The sequence below is a fragment of the Schistocerca cancellata genome, chromosome 2, assembly GCF_023864275.1.
Source record: "Schistocerca cancellata isolate TAMUIC-IGC-003103 chromosome 2, iqSchCanc2.1, whole genome shotgun sequence".
In the NCBI taxonomy this organism is placed as follows: Eukaryota; Metazoa; Arthropoda; class Insecta; order Orthoptera; family Acrididae; genus Schistocerca; species Schistocerca cancellata.
Genome location: NC_064627.1, coordinates 6,633,154 through 6,659,525, shown reverse-complemented (window position 1 = coordinate 6,659,525; position 26,372 = coordinate 6,633,154). Strand labels below are relative to the sequence as shown.

At 42.1% G+C, this 26,372-nt stretch overlaps 1 protein-coding gene across 2 annotated transcripts in view; it reads left to right on the top strand.

Annotated features, from left to right (window-relative positions):
- Positions 1 to 26,372, top strand: part of LOC126161294 (filamin-A) — a 917,852-nt gene that overhangs the window by 809,962 nt on the left and 81,518 nt on the right. For both annotated transcript variants that reach the window (XM_049917033.1, XM_049917034.1), the window contains exons 38-40: positions 925 to 1,098; positions 11,066 to 11,305; positions 11,508 to 11,651. In XM_049917033.1, coding sequence (XP_049772990.1) covers positions 925 to 1,098; positions 11,066 to 11,305; positions 11,508 to 11,651 — 558 coding nt within the window. The remainder of the gene's footprint in view (positions 1 to 924; positions 1,099 to 11,065; positions 11,306 to 11,507; positions 11,652 to 26,372) is intronic.

Here is a 26,372-nt window from a genome sequence, read left to right as displayed (position 1 = left end):
TCACATCACTGTTTTCATAGGCAGTGCTGCCTTTGATGGGATGGGTGATGCTTGTGACCAGACTGGAGGTGGCTCCTGCATTTAGATCTGCTACAGAGATATGTGAGCCATGAGGCTAGTGGTCAGGAGGAGGATTTGTGTAAGGATGAATGAGGCTATTGTGTAGATTCAGTGGTGGACTACCACTGTTGGAGGGCTTGGAAGGATAGTGGGTAGGGTGTTCCCCCATTTCAGGGCATCACGAGAGGTAGTCAGAAACCTGGTGGAGAATGTGCTCCAGTCCTGGATGCTGCTCAGTACTGTCCTCTTCTGTGACCAGGCAGTGGAACTTAGGGAGGTGGTGGCACAGGACGTCTGTTTATTTACCAGGTTGGGAGGGCAGTAATGTGAAGTCTAGCCACCTGTGGCCATAACATCTGTAGTGACCAGCAGTCTGCCTTGAAATATACCAAGGTTCTCAGTGAGGCCTCCTACTCCCCCCTTCCTGCCCTCCATACTGCACCTGGCTGCCATATCCTCTCCTCATTTCATCCCTGTGTGTTTCCATGAGCATCCCCCCCCCCCCCCCCTCTAACCTGGTGTCCCTCCCTCTCCTCACCCCAGCCTCCTCCTTAGCCCCATCCTCACCACCCAGATTGCTGTGCTGGGGCTAGCATTCTGGCTTCAGAGACTGTGTGTGTGTGTGTGTGTGTGTGTGTGTGCGCGCACGTGTTTTGTAATTTGTGTGCATGTTTTCTAATTCAGAAGATGGCCTTTTGGCCAAAAGCTTACTTGTTTAGCAGTCATTGCCTGTCTGTGACTCAGCATCTCCACTGTATTGTGAATAGTATTCTATCCTTTTCGTAGTATTGTCATTATTCTATCCTGTATATTTCATTGTCCAACATGGCAAAATATTTTCAGTGGTGGTTCTTGTTTTCACAGTGGATACTTCAGATGCAGGAAGAGGAGTTATAAATGTTAGCATCAGAGCAGCTGGCCAGGAAGTGAAACATTCGATTAGGCAGACTGAAGACAGCCGATATGAGGTGATTTTTCAACCGAAGCTTGCTGTACCTCATCGTATTGATGTTAAACTCAATGGACTACATATATCTGGTAAGAGACTGAACCGTGAACATTTGAAAACTCCCGTGCCAAGGAATAATAGCTTTAATTTTCTCTCAAAACCTTTACGTAGATTTGCACATCGAGAAACAGTTTAATTACTAGAGTGTACTCCACAAGAGTGAGTGCACTTGAGATTTAGGATCTTTAAGAGAGGATCTCGAAAAGAAGATCGTGTACGAATAGTAGTGGATCCTGATAACAGTTTGGATCATTACATCAGTTACATCAGTCACAAAGCGGAGAATGGCCCTCACACTAGTGTGAAGATTGTGTCACTCCTTGTGTGATATAGCAAGCCTTGGGTCAAGTGTTAAATTGAACATGTTAGTCCAGAGCCCACAGAATCTCTCAAGGGAGAGGCTCATTCACATGTGCGTGTGACTGGTGCACTGTCCCTCTCATTCACACCGTACATGGCTTTGTTTGTATCTGAATGCTTCTGGTAAGAGGCTACTTGATGACTAATTGCCAGAAGCATCCAGTCTGATCCAACAGTACCCATAGAATTCCAATGATTTACAATGTGCGTAGTGGGTTTTTCTAAGAGTAAGTTCACCTGAAAGATAAGAGTTGCTGAATAAACATAATTACAGTTGATACAGCTGCTAATAAAACAAAATACTGCAGATTGGATAAAACCTATAATATTAAAGAAAATCCATTTACACTCTTCCAAAATATCAAAAGCATTATTAATAAGAGGGATGAACTTCTGTAATAATGAAAATACTGGCAGAATGCACATAATGTGTAAGTACAAGAGACAACGAACCAGATAGCAGAGATATTGAGGCATCAGCAGGTACACACAAAAGAGAAAGAAAACTTGCCAGCTTTTGCCGACACACACACACACACACACACACACACACACACCTCCTAAGGTGGTGTTACGTCACCCACAAAACCTACAAAACATCCTAGTCTATCCCTGTGTCACATCCAGTCACAAGTCTTTCACACAGGGGTCATATGCCTGTGGAAGATCTAGGTGCTCATGCACACACATGCCCATGCACCTCCTGTAATCTTACATTTTCCCAGGTGGACTAGGATGTGATGGAGTTTGGCTAAAGGAGGCAGAGTGTCAGGAGGCAGGGAGAAGGGTTGGGGGTGAGTGGCTAGTGGCTTGGAGGGAGGCACCAGTTTGCTGTCTAGGAATGTGAGTGTGGGGGGGGGCAGATGATATGGAGGTAGTGGGATGAGGTGCATGATGAAGGTGATATGGAAATGTGGAGTAGAAGGTAATGGCAAGACAGAGGATGGTGAAACTGGTGGGTGGAGAGAGTAGAGACAGTGAGTTAGCAGAGATTGAAGCCTGGAGGGTTACAGGAGCCACGGATGTGTTGCAACGATAATTCCCATCTGCATAGTTCACAGGAGCTAGTGGTGGAGGTAAGGATCCAGATGACGTAGGTTGTGAAGCAGCGATTGAAATTAAGCATGCTATGCTCGGCTGTGTGTTGGCCGTCAGGTAACTGGAGGTGTAAGTGATGGGTGTGTGGATTGGACAGATCTTGCACCTGAATCTTCCACAGGAATACGATCCCTGTGTCAAGAGGTTGTGAGTGGGTGTGGCATTGGGATGGATTAGGATGTTTTGTAGGTTTTGTGGGTGATATAATACCACCTTGGGAGGGGTGGGAAATATCTTAGATAGAATGTCACTCATTTCTGAGAATAATTATAGATAATCAAAGCCCTGACAAAGAAGGAATGGAGTGCTGGAGAGAAAGTGGAGGAAGTGGTCAGTATCTTTACTGTGAGAGTCTAAGCTTTAGCTTGATTGGAGGTATTGGTCAACAAGAGCTGAAATTCTTTCAGTGGGAGCTATCGTGGGGTCTCCAGGATTGTTTAATTTGTGGATTTTGGGGAGTGTGAAGAAAGTGGGTGTGCAGGTTGCCATTGGGGTGAGGAAGGAGATGGACTCAAGGTACACATTCTGGAATGGATCTAAGGATTTCTGTTTGTCGGGGAGTCAGATACTTGACGGAAGTCTTCTATCAGGTAATCATTGTGATTCATCATGACAGTGGTGGGGGTTTTCGGCTGCAGGGAGGATGATTAGATCAGGATCTGTTTTGAGGTTGTGAGTTGCTGTCCTTTCAGTTGTTGACAGGTTAGTGTTCTTAGGGAAGCATCTGGGGAAAGATGATGAGCCCACAATAGAGGCAAGATGTTTGTGGAAGGTGACAACGGGGTGATTCTGAGGGAGTGGGGGCAGTGGGTAACGAAGGTCACAATTGGATGGTAGTATGACCTGTTGGGGACAAGGCTCAGTGTTGGTATTAAGTTGGCTTTGGTTGGAATAATTGGTGGGAAACGAGTGTTTCAACTGAAGGGATAAGGAGAAGGAACATAGGTATTTCACAAGACCAACATGGTTAGACTTGGCTGTGGGGCTGAAGGTGAGACCTTTGAATAGGACTGAAACTTCTATAGGATTGAGGTTTCTGGTGGAAAGATTAACAAAAATGTTTTGGGTTGGTTTGGCTTCTGAATTTCAAGGAGTATTGAGAGGGAATTTAGGAGGAAGTGGTGAATTGATAAGCTCAGCTAGGTAGGGTTTGGGTACTGTGAGGGGTCACTATAGATATGATAGGTGTTTGTGGGTAGTGGTGTTCCAAAATGGGGATAGGGTGTCAACAGCTTTGACAATGTATGGAGTTGGTGTCTGGAGTTCTCTTCCACATGTTGGAAAGCAATGGTTTCAATTTCAAAGGTCACAGGCATATTGCAGGTGGTTAGTAAGTTTGATGTGGACAGAGGTACTGATGTAGCTATCTTTGAGGTGGAGGTCAACATCTAGGAAGTGGCTTGTTGGGTTGAGTAGGCCCAGGTGAAGGAAATGGGGGAGAAGCTGTTGAGGTTCTGGAGGAATGTGGATAGGGTGTCCTCACCCTCGGTCCAGATTGCAAAGATGTCATCAGTGAATCTGAACCAGATGAGGGGTGTAGGATTCTGGGTGTTTAGGAAGGATTCCTGTAGATGGCCCATGAATAGGGTGGCATAGGATGCAGTGCATAACTTAACTGCTATGAGCACTTCATCTTCAATACTGTAAGACAAATTTCATCTACTGCAGCTCTTTGCTTTCCCTAATTTGGATGAAGGTAGTATGGGCCAGAACAAGAAAAAATTGCCTAGTAAACATGAGCTCTAAAATGCATACCTTAGAGCCTCTTTCAGTAGAAAAGATGGGTTTCACAGCAGTAAAGATGAAAAGGTGCTTGTAGCTCAAAGGCTCTTAGAGCCCATGTTTACTAGACTTCTATGCTTTGAATGATTGTTTGTCATATTTGCAAATATTGACCATTACTCCTGGGGCACATTGGTGAGAAAAAAATTGTGTAATGGTTCTAATGCTCCACTTCCCTTGTTCGAACCAAATGCAAGAAAGAAAATGAACATGCACATTTTTGAACCACAGCATTTTTTTTTTCTGAGTCAGTTTTAACAGATAACTTGTTCATTGTTTTGTAACAAAATGTATAGTCTATGTCTATCTGACTGTTATATAAGGGGCATTCAAAAAGAAACGAGCCGCAGGCATAATTACCAAAACCAATACGTGTATGTTAAGACGTATTGACCCTGGCTGTTGAGACACTTGTCCCATTGTGACACAAAGTGGTGAATGACTGTCTCATAAAATTCCTGGCGCTGCAATGTTAACCAGTTCCGCATGTACAGCTGGGCGTTGTCGTCAGAGGTGAATAGGTTGCCCTTTAGAGCCTTTTTAAGGGGACCAAAAGATCGACCCCTTCCAATTCACTTCTTGGAGTAGGGGACAACAGTGAATGCCCAGTGTTACTCGCAAACCTTGACCACCGTTTGCCAAAAATCAAAACGACCATGCAATCTCACCTGTGGGGTCATTCTGTTCTAAGAAAATGCAAAGCCTCATACAGCCAATACAGTCGTAGCACTCCTCCGGAAATTCAAATGGGAGGTTCTCCACCACCCTCCATACAGTCCAAACATCTCTACCTGTGATTATGCCATTTTTGGCCCCCTTAAAAAGGCTCTGAGGGGCAAACAATTCACCTCAGATGACGATGTCCAGCTGTACGTGCGGAAGTGGTTAACGTCGCAGCCCTGGGAATTTTATGAGAGAGCCATTCACTGCATTGAGTCACAGTGGAACAAGTGTGTCGGTACTCAGGGTCAATACTTCTATCATACAGGTACTGTTTCTGTAATTATGCCTCCGGCTCATTTCTTTTTGAATGCCCCTTATAGTATTGTGGAAAAATTTGAAGTATATTGAACAAGAACTTTTGTCAATGTTTGCTTCCTCCTTTATATACATTTCTTAATTAAAAATATATAGCTTGTGTCCATCCAACTGGCTTTTAGCATATCATGTGAAAATATAAATTGCTTGCTGTTGTGGTCTTCAGTCCTGAGACTGTTTTGATGCAGCTCACCATGCTACTCTATCCTGTCCTGTCCTACCAACTGATCCCTTCTTCTAGTCAAGTTGTGCCAGAAACTCCTCCCCAATCCTATTCAACACCTCCTCATTAGTTATGTGATCTACCCATCTAATCTTCAGCATTCTTCTGTAGCACATTATTTCGAAAACTTCTATTCTCTTCTTGTCCAAACTATTTATCATCCATATTTCACTTCCATACATGGCCACACTCCATGCAAATACGTTCAGAAACGACTTCCTGACACTTAAATCTATACTCAATGTTAACATATTTCTCTTCTTCAGAAACGCTTTCCTTCCCATTGCCAGTCTACATTTTATATCTTCTCTACTTCGACCATCATCAGTTATTTTGCTCCCCAAATAGAAAAACTCCTTTTCTACTTTGTGTCTCATTTCCTAATCTAATTCCCTCAGCATCACCCGACTTAAATTGACTACATTCCATTATCCTCGTTTTGCTTTTGTTGATGTTCATCGTATACCCACCTTCCAAGACACTGTCCATTCCATGCAACTACTCTTCCAAGTCCTTTGCTGTCTCTGACAGAATTACAATGTCATCGGCGAATCTCAAAGTTTTTATTTCTTCTCCATGAATTTTAATAGCTACACCGAACTTTTCTTTTGTTTCCTTTACTGCCTGCTCAATATACAGATTGAATAACATCGGGGAGAGGCTACAACCCTGCCTCACTCCCTTCAGAATTTGAAAGAGAGTATTCCAGTCAACATTGTCAAAAGCTTTCTCTAAGTCTACAAATGCTATAAATGTAGGTTTGCATTTTCTTAATCTAGCTTCTAAGATAAGTCATAGGGCCAGTATTGCCTCACGTGTTCCAATATTTCTACGAAATCCAAACTGATCTTCCCCGAGGTCGGCTTCTACCAGTTTTTCCATTCGTCTGTAAAGAATTCGTGTTAGTGTTTTGCAGCTGTGTCTTATTAAACTGATAGTTCGGTAATTTTCACATCTGTCAACACCTGCTTTCTTTGGGATTGGAAGTATTATATTCCTCTTGAAGTCTGAGGGCATTTCCCTGTCTCATACATCTTGCTCACCAGATGATAAGAGTTTTGTCATGACAGGCTCTGCCAAGGCCATCAGTAGTTGTAATCGAATGTCGTCTTCTCCCGGGGCCTTGTCTCAACTCAGGTCTTTCAGTGCTCTGTCAAACTCTTCACGCAGTATCATATCTCCCATTTCATCTTCATCCTCTTCCATTTCCATAATATTGTCCTCAACTACATTGCCCATGTATAGACCCTCTATATACTCCTTTCTGCTTTCCCTTCTTTGATTAGAACTGGGTTTCCATCTGAGCTCTTGGTATTCATACAAGTGGCTCTCTTTTCTCCAAAGGTCTTGTGGCAGTGATATTTTTCATGTCTGGTGCAAAGTGATATCAAAAGTGCGCGGGAGGTTTTTATCTTTGCCGTGAGACGATAGTGTTTCCTAGTTTTTGTTACTTCTCTGTTGTTTTTTTAGTTTCTTCTCATTGTGAGTTTTTGCGAATAAATATTTTTCCGTTAACACATTATACCGGACGGCTATGCAATTATTTGTTGTAGGCAAGTCATCTACATAATTGACTTATACCATTGCTTTCAAGTAATTTTGCGAACAGACTCAGTCAAATCGCCTTTAGAACCACCATATACAGGCCCATTTCAGGTGCTGAGTAGAAATAAGCGTACCGTGGACATAATGTACAATGGTGTTCCGACAAAGGTATCAATTGAACGTGTCAAGCCAGCATGGGTTTTACCCTCTCCGACCTCTGACACTATGCCTGTACGTCAACACATGATGGACGCAGAGCATACCGAAACACCGCTCAGTACATAGTCAGAGACAGTCTCTTTAATTTTCCTGTAGGCAGTATCTATCTTGCCCCTAGTGAGATAAGCCTCTACATCTTTACATTTGTCTTCTAGCCATCCCTGCTTAGCCATTTTGCACTTCCTGTTGATCTCATTTTTGAGACATTTGTATTCCTTTTTGCCTGCTTAATTTACTGCATTTTTATATTTTCTCCTTTCATCAATTAAATTCAATATTTCTTCTGTTACCCAAGGATTTCTCCTAGCCCTTGTCTTTTTCCCTACTTGATCCTCTGCTGCCTTTACTACTTCATCCCTCAAAGCTACCCATTCTTCTTCTACCGTATTTCTTTCCCCCATTCCTGTCAGTTCTTCCCTCCTTGAAACTCTGTACAACCTCTGGTTTAGTCAGTTTATCCAGGTCCCATCGCCTTAAATTCCCACGTTTTTGGAGTTTCTTCAGTTTTAATCTACAGTTCATAACCAATAGATTGTGGTCAGAGTCCACATCTGCCCCTGGAAATGTCTTACAATTTAAAACCTGGTTCCTAAATCTCTGTCTGATGATTATATAATCTGTCTGATACCTTCTAGTATCTCCAGCATTCTTCCATGTATACAACCTTCTTTTATGATTCTTGAACCAAGTGTTAGCTATGATTAAGTTATGCTCTGTGCAGAATTCTACCAGATGGCTTCCTCTTTCATTTCTCTCCCCAAATCCATATTCACCCACTATGTTTCCTTCTCTCCCTTTTCCTACTCTCGAATTCCAGTCACTCATGACTATTAAATTTTCATCTCCCTTCACTACCTGAATAATTTCTTTTATCTCATCATACATTTCATCAATTTCTTCATCTGCAGAGCTATTTGGCATATAAACTTGTACTACTGTAGTAGGCATGGGCTTCGTGTCTATCTTGGCCACAATAATGCATTCACTATGCTGTTTGTAGTAGCTTACCTGCACTCCTATTTTTTAATTTATTATTAAACCTACTCATGCATTACCCCTATTTGATGTTGTATTTATAATCCTGTATTCACCTGACCATAAGTCATGTTCCTCCTGCCACCGAACTTCACTAATTCCCACTATATCTAACTTTAACCTATCCATTTCCCTTTTTAAATTTTCTAACCTACCTGCTCGATTAAGGGATCTGATATTCCATGCTCCAATCCGTAGAATTCCAGTTTTCTTTCTCCTGATAACGACGTCCTCTTGAGTAGTCCCCGCCCGGAGATCCGAATGGAGGACTATTTTATCTCCAGAATATTTTACCCAAGAGGACGCCATCATCATTTAACCATACAGTAAAGCTGCATGCCTTCGGGAAAAATTACGGCTGTAGTTTCCCCTTGCTTTCAGCCGTTCGCAGTACCACAACAGTAAGGCCGTTTTGGTTAGTGTTACAGGGCCAGATCAGTCAATCATCCAGACTGTTGCCCCTGCAACTACTGAAAAGGCTGCTGCCCCTCTTCAGGAACCACACGTTTGTCTGGCCTCTCAACAGATACCCCTCCATTGTTGTTGCACCTATGGTATGGCCATCTGTATTGCTGAGGCACACAAGCCTCCCCACCAATGGTGGCAAGGTCCATGGTTCATTGGGGGGGGGGGGGGGGTGGAGAAAAATTTAAATTAACTCATCCAAAAACTTTGAGTTTTTGGAAAGAACTTTTCCATTTCATAGATTGGTGTAGAATAGCACCAGGCACCTGTTGTACATGTCATTGATACAGTAAAATTTCTGGTGAAAAGGATGTCAGAAAATTATAGTAAAAATACAAGTAAGGTGTTTGTTAACAGCAAGAGTTACATACATAAAAAACACAATGCCAAAAATAAAATATTTATAAATATTGTTCAGTCATGCAGACATAGATCAGTGGAGGCAACTATTCAAGGAATACACAACTTGGTTGAAAATGCACTTAACTGACATTTTCAGATTACAGACTGCGAAAAGAAAAGCAGCATTGCTATGAGTCTGGGAGTTCCTGAACTAGGAGCCCAAGTGAAAACACGTAAAGACAATAGCAACATAAGACAAGTCATGAACTGTATAAGACAAGTCATGAAATGTATAGGGAGCCCTGTTCATCTGTTAAGTCAAAAATTAAATAAGATAATCAACAACAGTTACACTTTAGTAATCCATTTAAAAAAATAAAAAAAACACCTGTTAACTGATGAACCGATTAACCAAATTAAAAAAGTTAATAAATTACTAGAGAGTAAATTTCTTTCGTTAGACATGGTGAAGTTATATACAAATGTCCCTCTGGATAAAACAGTTAATGTTCTAAAGAGCAATTTTTTGAAATATGGGAAACTTGGCCAACTAGAAATCAAACTTACGAAATATCTACAATTAATCCAGTCCTGCACCTACTCCATTTTTAATAGAAAAACTTCCATGGTCTTAGCTATGGGCTGTAGCCTGATGGGGACATTAGCTAATATTTCTTGATCATTTAGAATATAAGTTTCCCATAGAACAGCTGTAGCTAACAGAGAAGAAGTGTGCTATAGACAGACTATGGATGGCATGATAATTTTGTCCACTGGACTAAAGTAGGAGGCATCTGCAATTCATAACTTGTGTGACCTGCACAAAAATATGACTCATTTCTGATTATGAAAAAGATAAGAGTATTAATTTTTTCTGAAAACTGGCCATGCCTGAGAGGACAACCAGCAATACCTCAAGTCATACATGATACACAAAAACATGATTTTATTTGTAGTTGTTATTAAAGTTTCATGTTGCCAGATAATGCACATGTAAAACAAGAAGGTCCCCAGGTAGTAGCACTGAAAATATAAGTTTATTTTTACAGAAACTGGACAAACAACAAAACATCTTCACGGCGACAGAAACTAAAGTTATTGTCCCATTCTGTTAGAAGAAATGTCACTTACCGAATACAGTTCCATGAAGTTGCGAGAGAAAGCACACCATCTGTTACTGTAGATTACTCTCAGAGGACGCAGTCAGTCACGGTCACAATTGGCGGTCCCGCAGTGTGACATCAGAGACTCTTCATTTTATTGAATTCACAGGCAGGTTCAGTCACACAATTGAGATTGGATTTGGATTCTGCACTAGACACAGATTCCAATTGCCAAAGAGCTGCGGGTGGGGGTCCTAAAAAGACCGGCAGGCATATGGATACTGTGGCCTAGCGGGTGTCACGTGGCTTTGCAAATGCAACATTTTGCCGGCTGTGTCCGGCGATGGTAGGGCCCTCGTTTCCCCAGTAGGTGCCATAATGTAGTGGAGAGGCAGCCATGTGGCAAGAGACTGTTGCCTGTTGCCTGTTAAATGTGCTGAAGAAATGTGTTGTCTTAATTTGTTCAGTAGAGTCACAAATGGTCTACTGTTCAACAAGAACTGATTGTTCAGGACACGTGAAGTTATTTGGAATGCATTTTTTTTGTAATTTTATAAATGACACAATTGTATTGTTTCTTTCCACTACATTCATTTAGGTAGGAGTAAAAAATTAGTGTGTCATTGTTCAAATCAGTTTACAGTCAAACTAATATTATGATTAAAAAGTAAAAAGAAAGAAAAAAGAGCTCAGTTTAAGGAAAGATATATTTAAAGTCTGCTCTAACAGTCTTGCATGTTATTCGTATGGTTAATAATGGACAGTTAACTTCATAATATATTACAGGCTGCCCATTTGAAGTGCCTGTGAAGAATCCAGCTGTAGGTCAAGATGTAATAGCCACAGGACTCGGCTTATATCAATCACAAGCAGGCAAAGTTACTACATTTGTGATCGAAACACTTGGCCATCCGGCAAAGGAGTTTGATGTGGTGATCACAGGTCCACTCGGTACAGCGGTTCCAGTCAGGTGCTATCAACAAAAGGATGGGAACCTGCTTGCTGAGTTCACAGCTGTTACTGCAGGTTTGTAGATGAGATGAAACAGTATATTTTTTATTCGTGTCGGTTGTTTTCATACTTTCATTTGAAGTGTTACGATCGTCTCACTTTTTGTTTTCATGTGTGCATATATAATGTGATTTGTTACTGATATTTTGTCCTAATGACAAAATCATCTACTTCACGAATATTTCTCGTGGAAATAGCCAGCACTTCTTTGCCCCAGGGACATACAAAATCGATGTCACGCACGGTGCGAGGGCAGTGAGAGGTTCACCTTACTTCTGCCGAGTGTACGATGCTTCTAAAGTCGAGATAGCGGATGTCAGTTCCAATTCGGTTGCTGTCAGTGAAAAGATTGCATTTAAATGTAAGTATTTTCAGTATTAGTATATTAATATTATAATTAATTATGCCCCCAAAGCTACCTCTGGTGTTAGTTGTTTCACTCCAGCTGTCCAGACAAAGTATTCCACAGTTTTCCTAAATGCCAGAATGATTCCTGTAAAATATCCGCAAACAATTTCCTGCCAGTGTGCTCTATCCCCAATCTTCCTTCACCTTTAATATTACTTGGCTGACAAACAATTACTGTGGTAGCAGCAACACTTCACCACATTAGCCCCTAATGGACAAGGATGCACTGGGGGCAATCATATGCTGGAAGACTGCACGGAGTCAGTGCGGCACATCAGAGTTTGTACGGTACTTAAGTAGTAGGGTTGTTAATAAGTAATACATTGTTGTGCTCGACACAAGCACAAAGTATGTTTGCCCATATTTCTTTTTCCGTTGATAATGTTTTAAATTAGTTATGTGGGAAACTCCCTTCCACCCAGCAGACTATAAATAATATAAACCTTAGTAATCAGCCTTAAAAACCTACTCAAATTTGTTATACTATATTGCTATTGATTCGCCTCTGATGAAAAGGATTTGAAAAAATTAAACTAAACTAAACATGCAAAATTTATTTTACATCATCGATTGTAAACTTAATTTGTGCATTTTAAAAACTTGGCAACAGCCTTCGCATTTCAGAACAGTCATTTCATTCACTTTCCAACTTTGATAGTAATTAATGTTGTCAATATATGTTGCATATTAACATTTTTGACATTGTTACGAGAGTTTGTTAGTGAGTGTAACCGAGAAAAAACTTCGAGAAACAAATATGTCTTCAAGAAATACACTCCTGGAAATTGAAATAAGAACACCGTGAATTCATTGTCCCAGGAAGGGGAAACTTTATTGACACATTCCTGGGGTCAGATACATCACATGATCACACTGACAGAACCACAGGCACATAGACACAGGCAACAGAGCATGCACAATGTCGGCACTAGTACAGTGTATATCCACCTTTCGCAGCAATGCAGGCTGCTATTCTCCCACGGAGACGATCGTAGAGATGCTGGGTGTAGTCCTGTGGAACGGCTTGCCATGCCATTTCCACCTGTCGCCTCAGTTGGACCAGCGTTCGTGCTGGACGTGCAGACCGCGTGAGACGACGCTTCATCCAGTCCCAAACATGCTCAATGGGGGACAGATCCGGAGATCTTGCTGGCCAGGGTAGTTGACTTACACCTTCTAGAGCACGTTGGGTGGCACGGGATACATGCGGACGTGCATTGTCCTGTTGGAACAGCAAGTTCCCTTGCCGGTCTAGGAATGGTAGAACGATGGGTTCGATGACGGTTTGGTTGTACCGTGCACTATTCAGTGTCCCCTCGACGATCACCAGTGGTGTACGGCCAGTGTAGGAGATCGCTCCCCACACCATGATGCCGGGTGTTGGCCCTGTGTGCCTCGGTCGTATGCAGTCCTGATTGTGGCGCTCACCTGCACGGCGCCAAACACGCATACGACCATCATTGGCACCAAGGCAGAAGCGACTCTCATCGCTGAAGACGACACGTCTCCATTCGTCCCTCCATTCACGCCTGTCGCGACACCACTGGAGGCGGGCTGCACGATGTTGGGGCGTGAGCGGAATACGGCCTAACGGTGTGCGGGACCGTAGCCCAGCTTCATGGAGACGGTTGCGAATGGTCCTCGCCGATACCCCAGGAGCAACAGTGTCCCTAATTTGCTGGGAAGTGGCGGTGCGGTCCCCTACGGCACTGCGTAGGATCCTACGGTCTTGGCGTGCATCCGTGCGTCGCTGCGGTCCGGTCCCAGGTCGACGGGCACGTGCACCTTCCACCGACCACTGGCGACAACATCGATGTACTGTGGAGACCTCACGCCCCACGTGTTGAGCAATTCGGCGGTACGTCCACCCGGCCTCCCGCATGCCCACTATACGCCCTCGCTCAAAGTCCGTCAACTGCACATACGGTTCACGTCCACACTGTCGCGGCATGCTACCAGTGTTAAAGACTGCGATGGAGCTCCGTATGCCACGGCATACTGGCTGACACTGACGGCGGCGGTGCACAAATGCTGCACAGCTAGCGCCATTCGACGGCCAACACCGCGGTTCCTGGTGTGTCCGCTGTGCCGTGCGTGTGATCATTGCTTGTACAGCCCTCTCGCAGTGTCCGGAGCAAGTATGGTGGGTCTGACACACCAGTGTCAATGTGTTCTTTTTTCCATTTCCAGGAGTGTATGTAAACTTTATCCCAAGTTTTTCTTTCACTATTTACAGAAACTGTTATCAGTGTATTGTAGTTTCAGATATTAGGGGAACTTGCATTCCTCATAACTAAACATATCCTGAATCTAAAACAAAATCAGCTAAGCTAATTTTAAGTTAATTTTTTAGTGTTCACAAAAGTGTCACACCAGTAAGAACGCACAAACTGTGAATACAATCCTCAGGCACGGTATGAGTTCATTGCTGCTTGTAAGCAGCTGGAAATTGTTCCAAGTGATTGGAAGCAGCTTCAAATGCTCGTGTCAGGCAAAATTCCGAGTTGGGTAGTGGAGCTACTGAGGTATTGTCCTCTTCTGTGGATGCTGTCTGCTCTGCAGGAAGTACGGGCTATACACCACAGAGTGGTGTGTGTGAGGTAGGCATAAAATCCCTGAACAGAATATGTGCGAACTGAGGATGACTCGGCCCCATAACTGACGAAATCAATCTGCTGTCCTCCACAGAAATTGTGCTAGTGAGACACACTTCACTTTTTGAGAAACCTGCTGTGCCCCCTATTGAGAGGGAGGTGTCTGGCAGTCATAGGTTGTTGTGATGTACGTTAAATAACAATAACTATTAGGGCTGTTCCAACTGGCGTGCTTGCTCAAAGGAGGTTGGATGGGCAGTGGCAGATGGACGGTAACATGAGAGTGTCCTAACAGCTGAGCCGTAGCATAAGCATTCACACTGCACTGGCAGAATGCAGAAAGGTGGAACTGTTAGGAGCAGGTTGTAGGTATACCGAACCCATGCAGTAGAATCATCTGGCGGGCAGCCAACACTACTTGCGTCTGCTAGCCAGCTTGAAGAGGGACGGATAGGAGTTTCTCACGCCGTGGGGCAGTGCCGGAGCTGCCAGTATCAGGGTAATGGAAGCAAGTGCTGGAGGATATAACTTTTTGTGTACTCTGTGTGTACAACTGGAGGTCTTGGTCAATGTGTTGAAGGGGCTATTCCAGCATTCATGAAGGAATGGGGAGGAACAGACTGCAGATTGTGGCACACATTGGAGCAGATGGTGTCTGTCATCAAATTGTTCTGGTGACACACAGAGAAGATGGAAAAGAATAGTTTTTCTCTGTGAGTTCCAACCAAGCTCACAGTCTCCAGCACTGTTTCCCGAACTGGTTATGGTCCCCTGATTCTGAGTCAGTGGAAGGCTCGGACAGAGAATGTGAAGGTTCTGTGATGAACAAGGCTGCGAATTTTCAGATTTGCTCCACAGGGTTGAGAACTGTAGGTTCATCCAATGTGGGTCTGGGATACACAACATGTCAGAGGTTGCTGCCCAGGAAGCAAACTGCATGTGGTGTGCACACAAGGATTTTTCACATTAGGTGGTTTTGTGTGTGATCCACTTTGTGCTAGCTGTAGGAAACCCATAACTTTTAAGGTAAGCTTCAAAGAAATGCACCCCCCACCCCACAAATGAGAATATTAAAATACTGTCGGTTAACTGCCAAAGTACTCACTACAGAGTGCCAGAGTTTGAAGCACTCCTAAGAAGCAGTAAAGATCACATAATACGAAGGTTGGAACTTTAAGTGGCAACTATTATTTCACAGCTCATACAAAATAGATACGTGTTTCAAAGTCTTACTGACCTTCAAAGTAGTCACATGCATTGTGTATAACCCATTGCCAGCGATGTGGAAGTTGTAGGATACTCTTAGCAGTGCCAGTTGTGTTGACAGTTCGAGCGGTGCTGTCTATAGCCCGACGATTTTGAAGCAGTTCTGAAGCGAATGCCGTGATGTGTTTCCTTCAGTTTAGAAATTGAGTTGAACTCGACAACGGCTTAAGTCAGGGGAGTGCAGTAGGTGGTATAGCACTTAGCAGCCTCATCAGTCAAACAAATCAGTAACAGCTTGAGCTTGAGCATTGTCCTGCAAAATGATGGTCAGGTCCCACAGAAAGTGTCATCACGTCTGTCTCTACGCTGTTCATTTTTGGAGTACAACCTACGATCAGCTTAAGAGACAGAAGTGATGACACTTTCTGCAGGACCTGACCATCATTTTGCAGGACAATTCTCAAGGGTACAGTGCAAGCTGTTACTGATTTGTTTGACTGATGAGTCTGCTAAGTGCTATACCACCTACTGCACTCCCCTGACTTAAGCCATTGTGAGTTTAGCTCGATCCCTAAACTTAAGGAAACACTTCATGGCATTAGCTTCAGAACTGCTACAAAATCATCGGGCAATAGATGGCGACGCTCGAACTGTCAACACAACTGGCACTACTAAGAGTATCCTACGACTTCCACATCACTGGCGGTGGGTTATACACAATGCTGGTGACTACTTTGAAGGTCAGTAAAACTTTGTACGAGCTGTAAATAAATAGTTGCCACTATTCAAATTCCAACCCTCGTACTTGGCACAAAAAGCTCTTTAAAATATGAAGTTGACAGCAGTCAGATTTTTATGGGAAATTTAAACGTATATTGATAGCACAGGCTAAAGGGAAATGAAGGTGGTGTAATTATCAACTTTAGACAACTTTCGCAAGAAGCCATGTTTCCCAATCTTATTGTCATCACCAGAGCAGAAGTTAACTATCCAATAATAAATTAGGATATTTGTGGTTCTGAAAGTCATTGGCATGACAAGAGATCCTACAAAACATTACTAAATGCCTTCTCTGAAAACTACATAGAACAAACAATTCAGGAGCAGATTCAGGATAGAGATATGTTAAACCTAATGACAACATATGAACCTGACCTCTTTCATGATGTTCACATGAAAACTGATATCAGTTCCATGAGGCAGTTATAGCAATAATGATTATCAGAGTGCAGCTAAAATAAATAGAAAGATATTTATGTCAGTAAGCTGTGTAAAAAGGCAATCACGGCAAGATGGCGCCGAATGAAAAGTGTAACGACTCGTCTGTCTCTACCAAAAAGGAAAAAATCAGCGGTTCTACATGTAAGCAATGCAGAAAACGTGTGATAAAAGGAATCTTATGCGTAAAGTGCAATTTTTGGCTCCATGAGAAGTGCGCAAAAGTGAAACTGAAATTCATTAGTGACGAAGTTCCGTGGACATGCACCGACTGTTTGCAGTGGGAAACATCAGAACTTGTAAGTACCATAAAGTCAAAAGAAGAAATAATTAAAGTGCTACAAAGTGATATCGGAACTCTCCAAAAAGAGATTCAGTCTCTGAAAGAAGAAAACGCAAAGCTAAAAAGTGAACCGGCAAGCTGCATATGTGGAAACCCATTACAGAACAAAACAAACAAATGTGAGGACTCTTTTGTGCAAACTCTGTTCGTGAGCAAAAGACAAAACCGTGAAAACTTACATGTGCATATTCCGGCAAAAACAGTGGCAGAAAGGGAAACATGTGGAAATTCAATAAACTCCCGCGTGCAAACTCCGTTATTGGAAAGTAAACAAACCTATGTAAACTCGCATATGCAAATCCCAGTGAAAACAGTGGCGGAAAACGATTCGTGCGGTAAATCTGTAACCAAATATAAGTGGAAAACTGTGACGTATAAGAAAAAAGATAAATGTGAAAGAAATCCAGCAAAACAGATCGACAAAAGTGATTTCTTTGTCATCGGCGATTCCATGTTAAAAAATGTAGTGGTTCCGAACTGTAAAGTCGATGTTCGCCCTGGAATCCCACCACAGCAGATTGTGAAACATTTCAACAACATTAGGAACACGGAAAAATCCAACCAAAACAACAATGATTCCAACACAAATTTTAAAGGTGTGATAATTCACGTAGGGACAAACTCTATTAGAAGCAGCAAACAAGAAGAAATCATAAATGATATTCGTAATGTAATTCGGCCAGCCAAAGGTTTGTTTACAAGCTCCAGAATTGTTATCAACGGAATTCTACAAAGAAGATTGGTGAGTAACGCGTATACAAACAAAATAAACACTGGCATTAGGGAACAGTGCGACGAACTTGGTGTTATATTTGTTGACCCAAATAAATTTCTCGACGACAATTGTCTGGGTAGGGATGGCCTGCACCTAAACAGACTAGGTGCAATGACTTTCAGTAAAATGCTCCTGGATTTATGTAAAATTATAAAAAATAAGGGAAACTAATACGGTCTGCAGGGGGTGACTATCCAAGAATACCATATGCGAACAAAAAACGTGAGTGTAATCATAATAAGGAAGCAGTTGAACCAAAACAGAACGACATTAAAACGAAAAAAAGTGGGAATGCAAATAGTGCCGGAAAAAGTTACTTAACAGTTGTTCACCAAAACATATGTTCCCTAGCAAATAAGACCCAACAGCTAGAAGTGGAGCTGGAGTCTACAGAGTGCTCAGTTGTTTGTCTCACTGAGCATTGGTGCAATGAGGCTGAAATTAATCAGTTAGTCTTGCAGTCTTATAATTTAGCGTGTGCATACTGTAGGACTTCTATGAAGTGTGGAGGGTGTTGTATTTATGTAAAACAAAATTATCAGTAAAAGACCAGAAGCGATTTATGTGTAATCAGTGAAGAGCAACATTTTGAACTGGCAGCAGTTGAAATCAGGGACCAATACAGGTGTAGGAATTTGATTATCTTATGTATATACAGATCTCCTAGTGGAGACTTCAATATCTTTTACTCCAAACTTAATCATGTTCTTAACAAGATATCCACTCCAAAGAACCACATTCTCATATGTGGAGACCTAAATGTGGATAAACTGAATCCTGATTCTACATGGGACTCATTACAAAGTCTTGCTCAAAGTTTCAATTTAGTTCCAATGGTTAACAGTGCAACCAGAATAACAAAATACTCAAAGACAGCTGTTGATCAGGTATTAACAGATTTAGGCAAAGATAACTGTGAGGTGGTGGTAGCAGAGCTAGGATTATCTGATCACTCAGCTCAAATCATAAATTTAAAAGTGGCTCCAGAAGAAACAAAGAAAATGCATATTTACAGACGAATTTTTTCTAAAAAAAATGTTTTCCAAACAGATAGCAGGACAAACATGGGACTCAGTATACTCAGAGGTAGATGCAAATGAAAAATTCAAAAATTTCATGACATTGTTCAAATTAAATTTTGAAGAAACATTTCCTAAAGTATTATGTCCATTATCAACAGCAGGAAAAAGCAAGTGGGTCACAAAAGGAATCAAAAAATCATCTGAAACACTAAAGTACCTGAGCTCTATTAAACACAGCCAAACTAATCCTGCTTTCTCACTCTTTTATAAAAGATATAGGAAAACATATAAGAAAATACTGCTTGCAGCAAAGAGAGCTCATAACTCCAAAATAGTGCACTCTGCTGAAAACAAAAATAAGGCAGTATGGAAGATTGTGAAGCAGGAAACTGGTACCAGGAAAATGAATCTGTCAAACTTGAAAATTAAAGAGGAAGGGACTCTAATAAAAGACCCAATATATTTGGCAAACTATATAAATGATTATTTTAGTGGCATAGGAATAAAATTACAGGAAAATTTTCTAACAGCCCCTCAGGTCAAAAAGCCAAATAATGGTGTATCACACTCAATGGTGTTATTCCCTACAACACAAGAAGAAGTCTATAAAGCAGTCAGCAAATGAGAAACAAAAACTCAGCTGGTCTGGATGAAGTCCCCATTTTTATAATTAAGGACTGTATCAAGAGCCTACTTCCACCTTTAGTTGATATTATAAATCAATCTTTCAAGCAAGGCTACTTTCCAGACTATTTAAAATATGCAAAATTACTACCTCTCTTCAAAAAAGGTGATGCAGGAATAATTGAAAATTATAGGCCAATTTCTCTACTATCATGCTTTGCAAAAATATTAGAAACTATTATGAAAGATAGGCTAATGAATTATTTAAATAAATACAACTTACTATCTGTTGACCAGTTTGGATTTCGATGAGGGAAAACCACAGAATCAGCAACAGCACACCTCACAAAACACATTCTAGAAGCATTAGATAAAGGGAACTACACAACTGGTACATTTCTTGATCTAACTAAAGCGTTTGATACAGTAGATCACAACATATTGTTAAATAAGTTAGATGAACTTGGAATAAGGGGACTTGTGAACAAATGGTTCCAGTCATACCTAAAAAATAGAAGACAGATAACTGAAATCTCACATATTTCAAGTTGCTCAAACTATATTGTAAAGTATACTTCAGACCCAAATTATGTAAATATAGGTGTCCCACAGGGTAGTGTCCTTGGCCCAGTACTATTCCTCATTTACATAAATGACTTCCCACAGAGCATCAAGCATGGACAAACAATATTGTTTGCAGATGACTCAAATGTTCTAATCAGTGACAAATCACCAGATGCACTAAAAGAAAAAGCCAAACAAACACTAAACAGTGTACGTGAGTGGGCATCCAATAATAAACTAACACTAAATCTTAAAAAAACAAATGCTGTTAACTTCTATGTCTGCAAAAAACCACACTATAACAACTTTAAGTTAAACAATGAAACTATAGAATGTGTAGACTACACAAAATTTCTTGGTATGCATGTTGACAGTCAGTTAAAGTGGGAAGAACATATTAAAATACTTAGTAACAGAATCGCTACAGCATGCTATGCTCTGAGAATTCTGACTGCAGTGTGTGATACTACATGTGTCAGATCTGTATATTTTTCTTATATCCACTCTGTTATTACCTATGGAATAATATTTTGGGGAGTCAACAGTAAAAATATTCAAATAGTTTTCAAATTACAGAAAAGAGCAATTCGTATAATAACCAAAAGTGGCAGTAGGGTTCACTGCCTTGAACATTTCCAAAAGCTGGAAATCCTTACTGTCCCCTGTGAATACATTTTTCAAAGTGTTATGTATGTAAAAAAAATATTGACTGCTATATGAAAAATTCTTTAGTACACAGCTATGAAACTAGAAACCAATACAATCTGCATCTAGAGAGGAAAAATAAAGTTAAAACTCAGCAGAGCTTGTTGTACAATGCTGTTAAATTATATAATAAATTACCCCAAAAAATAAAAAGATATTGACACAATCGGACAGTTCAAAACAAAACTAAATTTTTTTTATTAAATAAAAGTTATTACGCAGTAATGGACTATCTGAATTAAAACATGTAGCGTAATTAAAGTAGCCTGCATTGTAATACATGAGGAAATAATTATAATATGAAATCAAAATTGTACAGTACTATAAGAAAATTACAAATTACACAAGGATATAAAACTAATTTAAGGTACCTCAAAAATGTGTAAATACAAATTTTATGTGTATAATTGTAGGTATATTGTATTGTATATGATTTTGCTGACGAAATCCACACAATGTAAATTGTTACATGGATTAATAAAGAAATCAATCAATCAATCAATCATGTTGCATCTCAAAGAGAAACTTCATTTGGGCAGGAGCACGTACAAGAACTGAGTCTCACGGTAAAAGGAATAACTGACTATGCACTTGATATACACTCCTGGAAATTGAAATAAGAACACTGTGAATTCATTGTCCCAGGAAGGGGAAACTTTATTGACACATTCCTGGGGTCAGATACATCACATGATCACACTGACAGCACCACAGGCACATAGACACAGGCAACAGAGCATGCACAATGTCGGCACTAGTACAGTGTATATCCACCTTTCGCAGCAATGCAGGCTGCTATTCTCCCATGGAGACGATCGTAGAGATGCTGGATGTAGTCCTGTGGAACGGCTTGCCATGCCATTTCCACCTGGCGCCTCAGTTGGACCAGCGTTCGTGCTGGACGTGCAGACCGCGTGAGACGACGCTTCATCCAGTCCCAAACATGCTCAATGGGGGACAGATCCGGAGATCTTGCTGGCCAGGGTAGTTGACTTACACCTTCTAGAGCACGTTGGGTGGCACGGGATACATGCGGACGTGCATTGTCCTGTTGGAACAGCAAGTTCCCTTGCCGGTCTAGGAATGGTAGAACGATGGGTTCGATGACGGTTTGGATGTACCGTGCACTATTCAGTGTCCCCTCGACGATCACCAGTGGTGTACGGCCAGCGTAGGAGATCGCTCCCCACACCATGATGCCTGGTGTTGGCCCTGTGTGCCTCGGTCGTATGCAGTCCTGATTGTGGCGCTCACCTGCACGGCGCCAAACACGCATACGACCATCATTGGCACCAAGGCAGAAGCGACTCTCATCGCTGAAGACGACACGTCTCCATTCGTCCCTCCATTCACGCCTGTCGCGTCACCACTGGAGGCGGGCTGCACGATGTTGGGTCGTGAGCGGAAGACGGCCTAACGGTGTGCGGGACCGTAGCCCAGCTTCACGGAGACGGTTGCGAATGGTCCTCGCCGATACCCCAGGAGCAACAGTGTTCCTAATTTGCTGGGAAGTGGCGGTGCGGTCCCCTACGGCACTGCGTAGGATCCTACGGTCTTGGCGTGCATCCGTGTGTCGCTGCGGTCCAGTCCCAGGTCGACGGGCACGTGCACCTTCCGCCGACCACTGGCGACAACATCGATGTACTGTGGAGACCTCACGCCCCACGTGTTGAGCAATTCGGCGGTACGTCCACCTGGCCTCCCGCATGCCCACTATACGCACTCGCTCAAAGTCCGTCAACTGCACATACGGTTCACGTCCATGCTGTCGCGGCATGCTACCAGTGTTAAAGACTGCGATGGAGCTCCGTATGCCACGGCAAACTGGCTGACACTGACGGCGGAGGTGCACAAATGCTGCGCAGCTAGCGCCATTCGACGGCCAACACCGCGGTTCCTGGTGTGTCCGCTGTGCCGTGCGTGTGATCATTGCTTGTACAGCCCTCTCGCAGTGTCCGGAGCAAGTATGGTGGGTCTGACACACCGGTGTCAATGTGTTCTTTTTTCCATTTCCAGGAGTGTATGTGTATGTAGAAGTAGCATCCATGATGGGAATTACCCCTCATGGTATGCAGCCATCAAAAGACTTGTAAAGAAACAGCAACTTCTGAACAATAAGCAATATCTTGAGTGCAACACATTTGCGTATCAAGAGAGAAGCCTTTATTGACTGCTGTGGGAGAATCTTACTGGAAAATTTCAGACAGGATTTCTAACAGAACTCAAAGAAAATTTGGTCATAGATAAAGGCTGCCAGTGGCACCAAAGTAAGTGTGTAGCACTGATGGATGCCACAGGAACTGAAATTAAGGGTAGCAAAACAAGAGTAGAAATGTTGAATTCTGATCAAAAGTATCCAGACACTCTTATGTAATGTGGAATTGACCACTAGATGTCGTGAGAGGCAAACCCTCCAGTATAAAAGGATGGGGAGTATTAAATTGTCTTTAGAGCATCAAAAGCAGAATGGGCCAGTCAGGAGAACTCACTGACTTTTGCATGTCTACTAGTCACTGGATGTCACCTGAGTAACAAATCCAAAAATCTAAATTGGAAGTATTTCAACCCTTCTAAAGCTGCTCTAGTGGACTGGCAGCAATGTAATTGTGTGGTGGAAACATGAAGTAAGAACCACAGCTGAAGCAAGACCAAGCTGACCTCATGTACTGACAGATGGACCGTCAAGCGTTGCGGAGGGAGCTTGTAGACAGTCAGGTGAAATCTGTGGAAGGAATTGTGCACGAGTTCCAGAGTGCTTCCATTACTCTAGCAAGTACAAAGAGTGTGCGTAGGGAGTTGAAAGGTGCTGCAGCTCCTAATAAGCTACATGTTTCTGTAGTCATTGCTGAGTGACACTTGAGGTATTGTAAAGCATGAAGCCAGTTGACACTGCATTTCTGGAAATGAGTGATTAAGAGTTTCGACTCACCCTCTAGCCAGTGGCACTTATAACATTGATTTCACTGTGTGTGTGTGTGTGTGTGTGTGTGTGTGTGTGTGTGTGTGTGTGGTGTAACATTGAGTTATAGAGAAAATAGCTAAAATTAAACAAGGCTCGAGGGCTCAATGTAATCCTTGTCAGATTCTGTACACAATTTGCAGATGTGTTAACTTCCATTTTAACCACATACCATAGATTGTTAGCACCAAAATCTGTGCTCAGTGATTTGAAGGATAACATAAGAGAGCCACATAAGTGACATCCAATATAAGTGACAGCTATCTGCTGTAGGATCGTAGAACATATTCTGAGCTCAAATGTAATGATATATGTTGAACAGAATGAGCTCCTCCATGCCAACTTGTGTGAATTCCAAAAGCAAAATCCAACTCTCACTTTTTTTCACATTATATTAGGAAAGTCACAAAATCAGGCAGTCAGGTAGGTGTAGTATCTCTTGACTTCTGAAAAGTGTTTGACTTGGTACCTTGTCAAGACTTACTATCAAAAGTACAGCTGTACAAGGTATCGAGTAAATTTTGTGACTGAGTTGCCAGGATGCAGCAAGTTATCTAGGATAAAGGGAAGCAAAAGTAACTTCAAATGTGTCCCAAGGTGCCTTGCTGTTCACTTCTGTCTCTAAGCTGGTCGTAGGTTGTGTTCCAAAAATGAACAGCATAGAGACAGAAGTGATGACACTTTCTGCAGGACCTGACAATCATTTTGCAGGACAATGCTCAATCAAGTACAGTGCAAGCTGTTACTGATTTGAAACATCCTGGCAGATTAAAACTGTGTCCCGGACCGAGACTCGAACTCGGGACCTTTGCCTTTCGTGGGCTAGTGCTCGACCAACTGAGCTACCCACGCACGACTCACACCCCGTCCTCACAGTTTTACTTCTACCAGTACCTTGTCTCCTACCTTCCAAACTTTACAGAAGCTCTCACTTCGCAGGAGAGCTTCTGTAAAGTTTGGAAGGTAGGAGACGAGGTACTAGCAGAAGTAAAACTGTGAGGATGAGGCGTGAGTCGTGCTTGGGTAGCTCAGTTGGTAGAGCACTTGCCTGCGAAAGGCAAAGGTCCCGAGTTCGAGTCTCGGTCCGGGACACAGTTTTAATCTGCCAGGAAGTTTCATATCAGTGCACACTCCGCTTCACGGCATTCTCTTCAGAACTGCTACAAAATTGTCGAGCAATATATAGCACTGCTTGAACTGTGAACACAACTGGCACTGCTAAGAGTATCCTACTACTTCCACGTTGCTGGCAACGGGTTATACACAATGCTGGTGACTACTTTGAAGGTCAGCAAAACTTTGAAACATGTATCTATTTTGTATGAGCTGTAAATAAATAGTTGCCACTATTAAAGTTCCAAACCTCGTAATTTCAGTCAGTGAAGGCCTTAGTGTGACCCTAGGCATATTTGGAGAACGCTGCTCATCACTACAGATTTGATGACCATAGGTGTGTAGGCTAGGGAGTTCTTAATGTTGAATGGGTGACAGTTGTCAAAGTGAAGATATTGTTGGTGGTCGGTAGGTTTGATGTGGTTGAAGATACTGACGTAGCTGTCTTTGAGGTGGGCAACATTGAGGAAGGTGGGTTCTTGGGTTGAAGTGGAGCAGGTGAAATGAATGGGAAGGAGGTGTTGGGGTCCTGGATGAATGTGGCTATGGAATTGTCACCCTTGGTCCAGACCATGTAGATGGCATCAGTGAATTTGAACCAGATCAGGGTTTGGGATTGTGGGTGGTTAGGAAGAATGTGAATAATACCGAGCGGTTAGCTTCAATAAGCTGCAAAATACTGACACACATTATTATTTCGTCACCATTTGGCTATGCAACCAAGATATTATTAATTATTGTTCAAATATTTCTGTTAACAACGTGTCAGCTGTTCTCCAGGTGCGCTACTTGCAAGATTTTTAAATTACTTTACATAATACTGTGGAGTAAACAAGTATGTGTTAGATGTCAGAGGTAACATTGTTGATAAAAAGAGCTTCAGTCGTAGGTAAAACTATATGCTCTGAATGTTTAGAAAATGTTGCATTATAAATGACCACATTGTTTTAAGTAATTGTACTCAAACTTAAAATTTATATCCCCTAAAACCGAAAGTAAAAGGCGAAACAATACTGCCACACCAGTGGTCAAGCCAAAGGAAACTGTGTTAAATCCTAAAATATTTTATTTTGTGTAAAATTCTGTTAAAGGCTGTTGAAATTATCAGTGAAGGCTATCTGGTAACAGGCTCGGCTAAGATCCAGTACGATAAAAACATGTGAATTTGCAAACCACCTAGTAATAATTATATGGGTCAGGAAGTGGAACAGATTCCAACACCACCTTCTGATTTTCTGTGTTCTCCGATTGCTTCCCTTAGTGGTCCAATTAAATGAAAATCACAGCATGATAAGTCCGCACTGTAGGGGGAATGTTCTGTGTGGTCTAGAACAGTTCCTGAAATTTTTGTTTAGTTCAGGCAGCTGCGTGGGGTCGAACATTGTCACGAAGCGTGATCACATCGTAGATTGCAAATGTGTGCCTTTTCTGACTGTAATAGTATTTTGTTTTGTCCAAAAATTGCCAATAGTATGCAGTGTCCAGCATGGTGAAAATCGATCAAAAAAAGACTGTTGAAGGAACGTTCCATGTGAAGAGACGGTTTTTGCT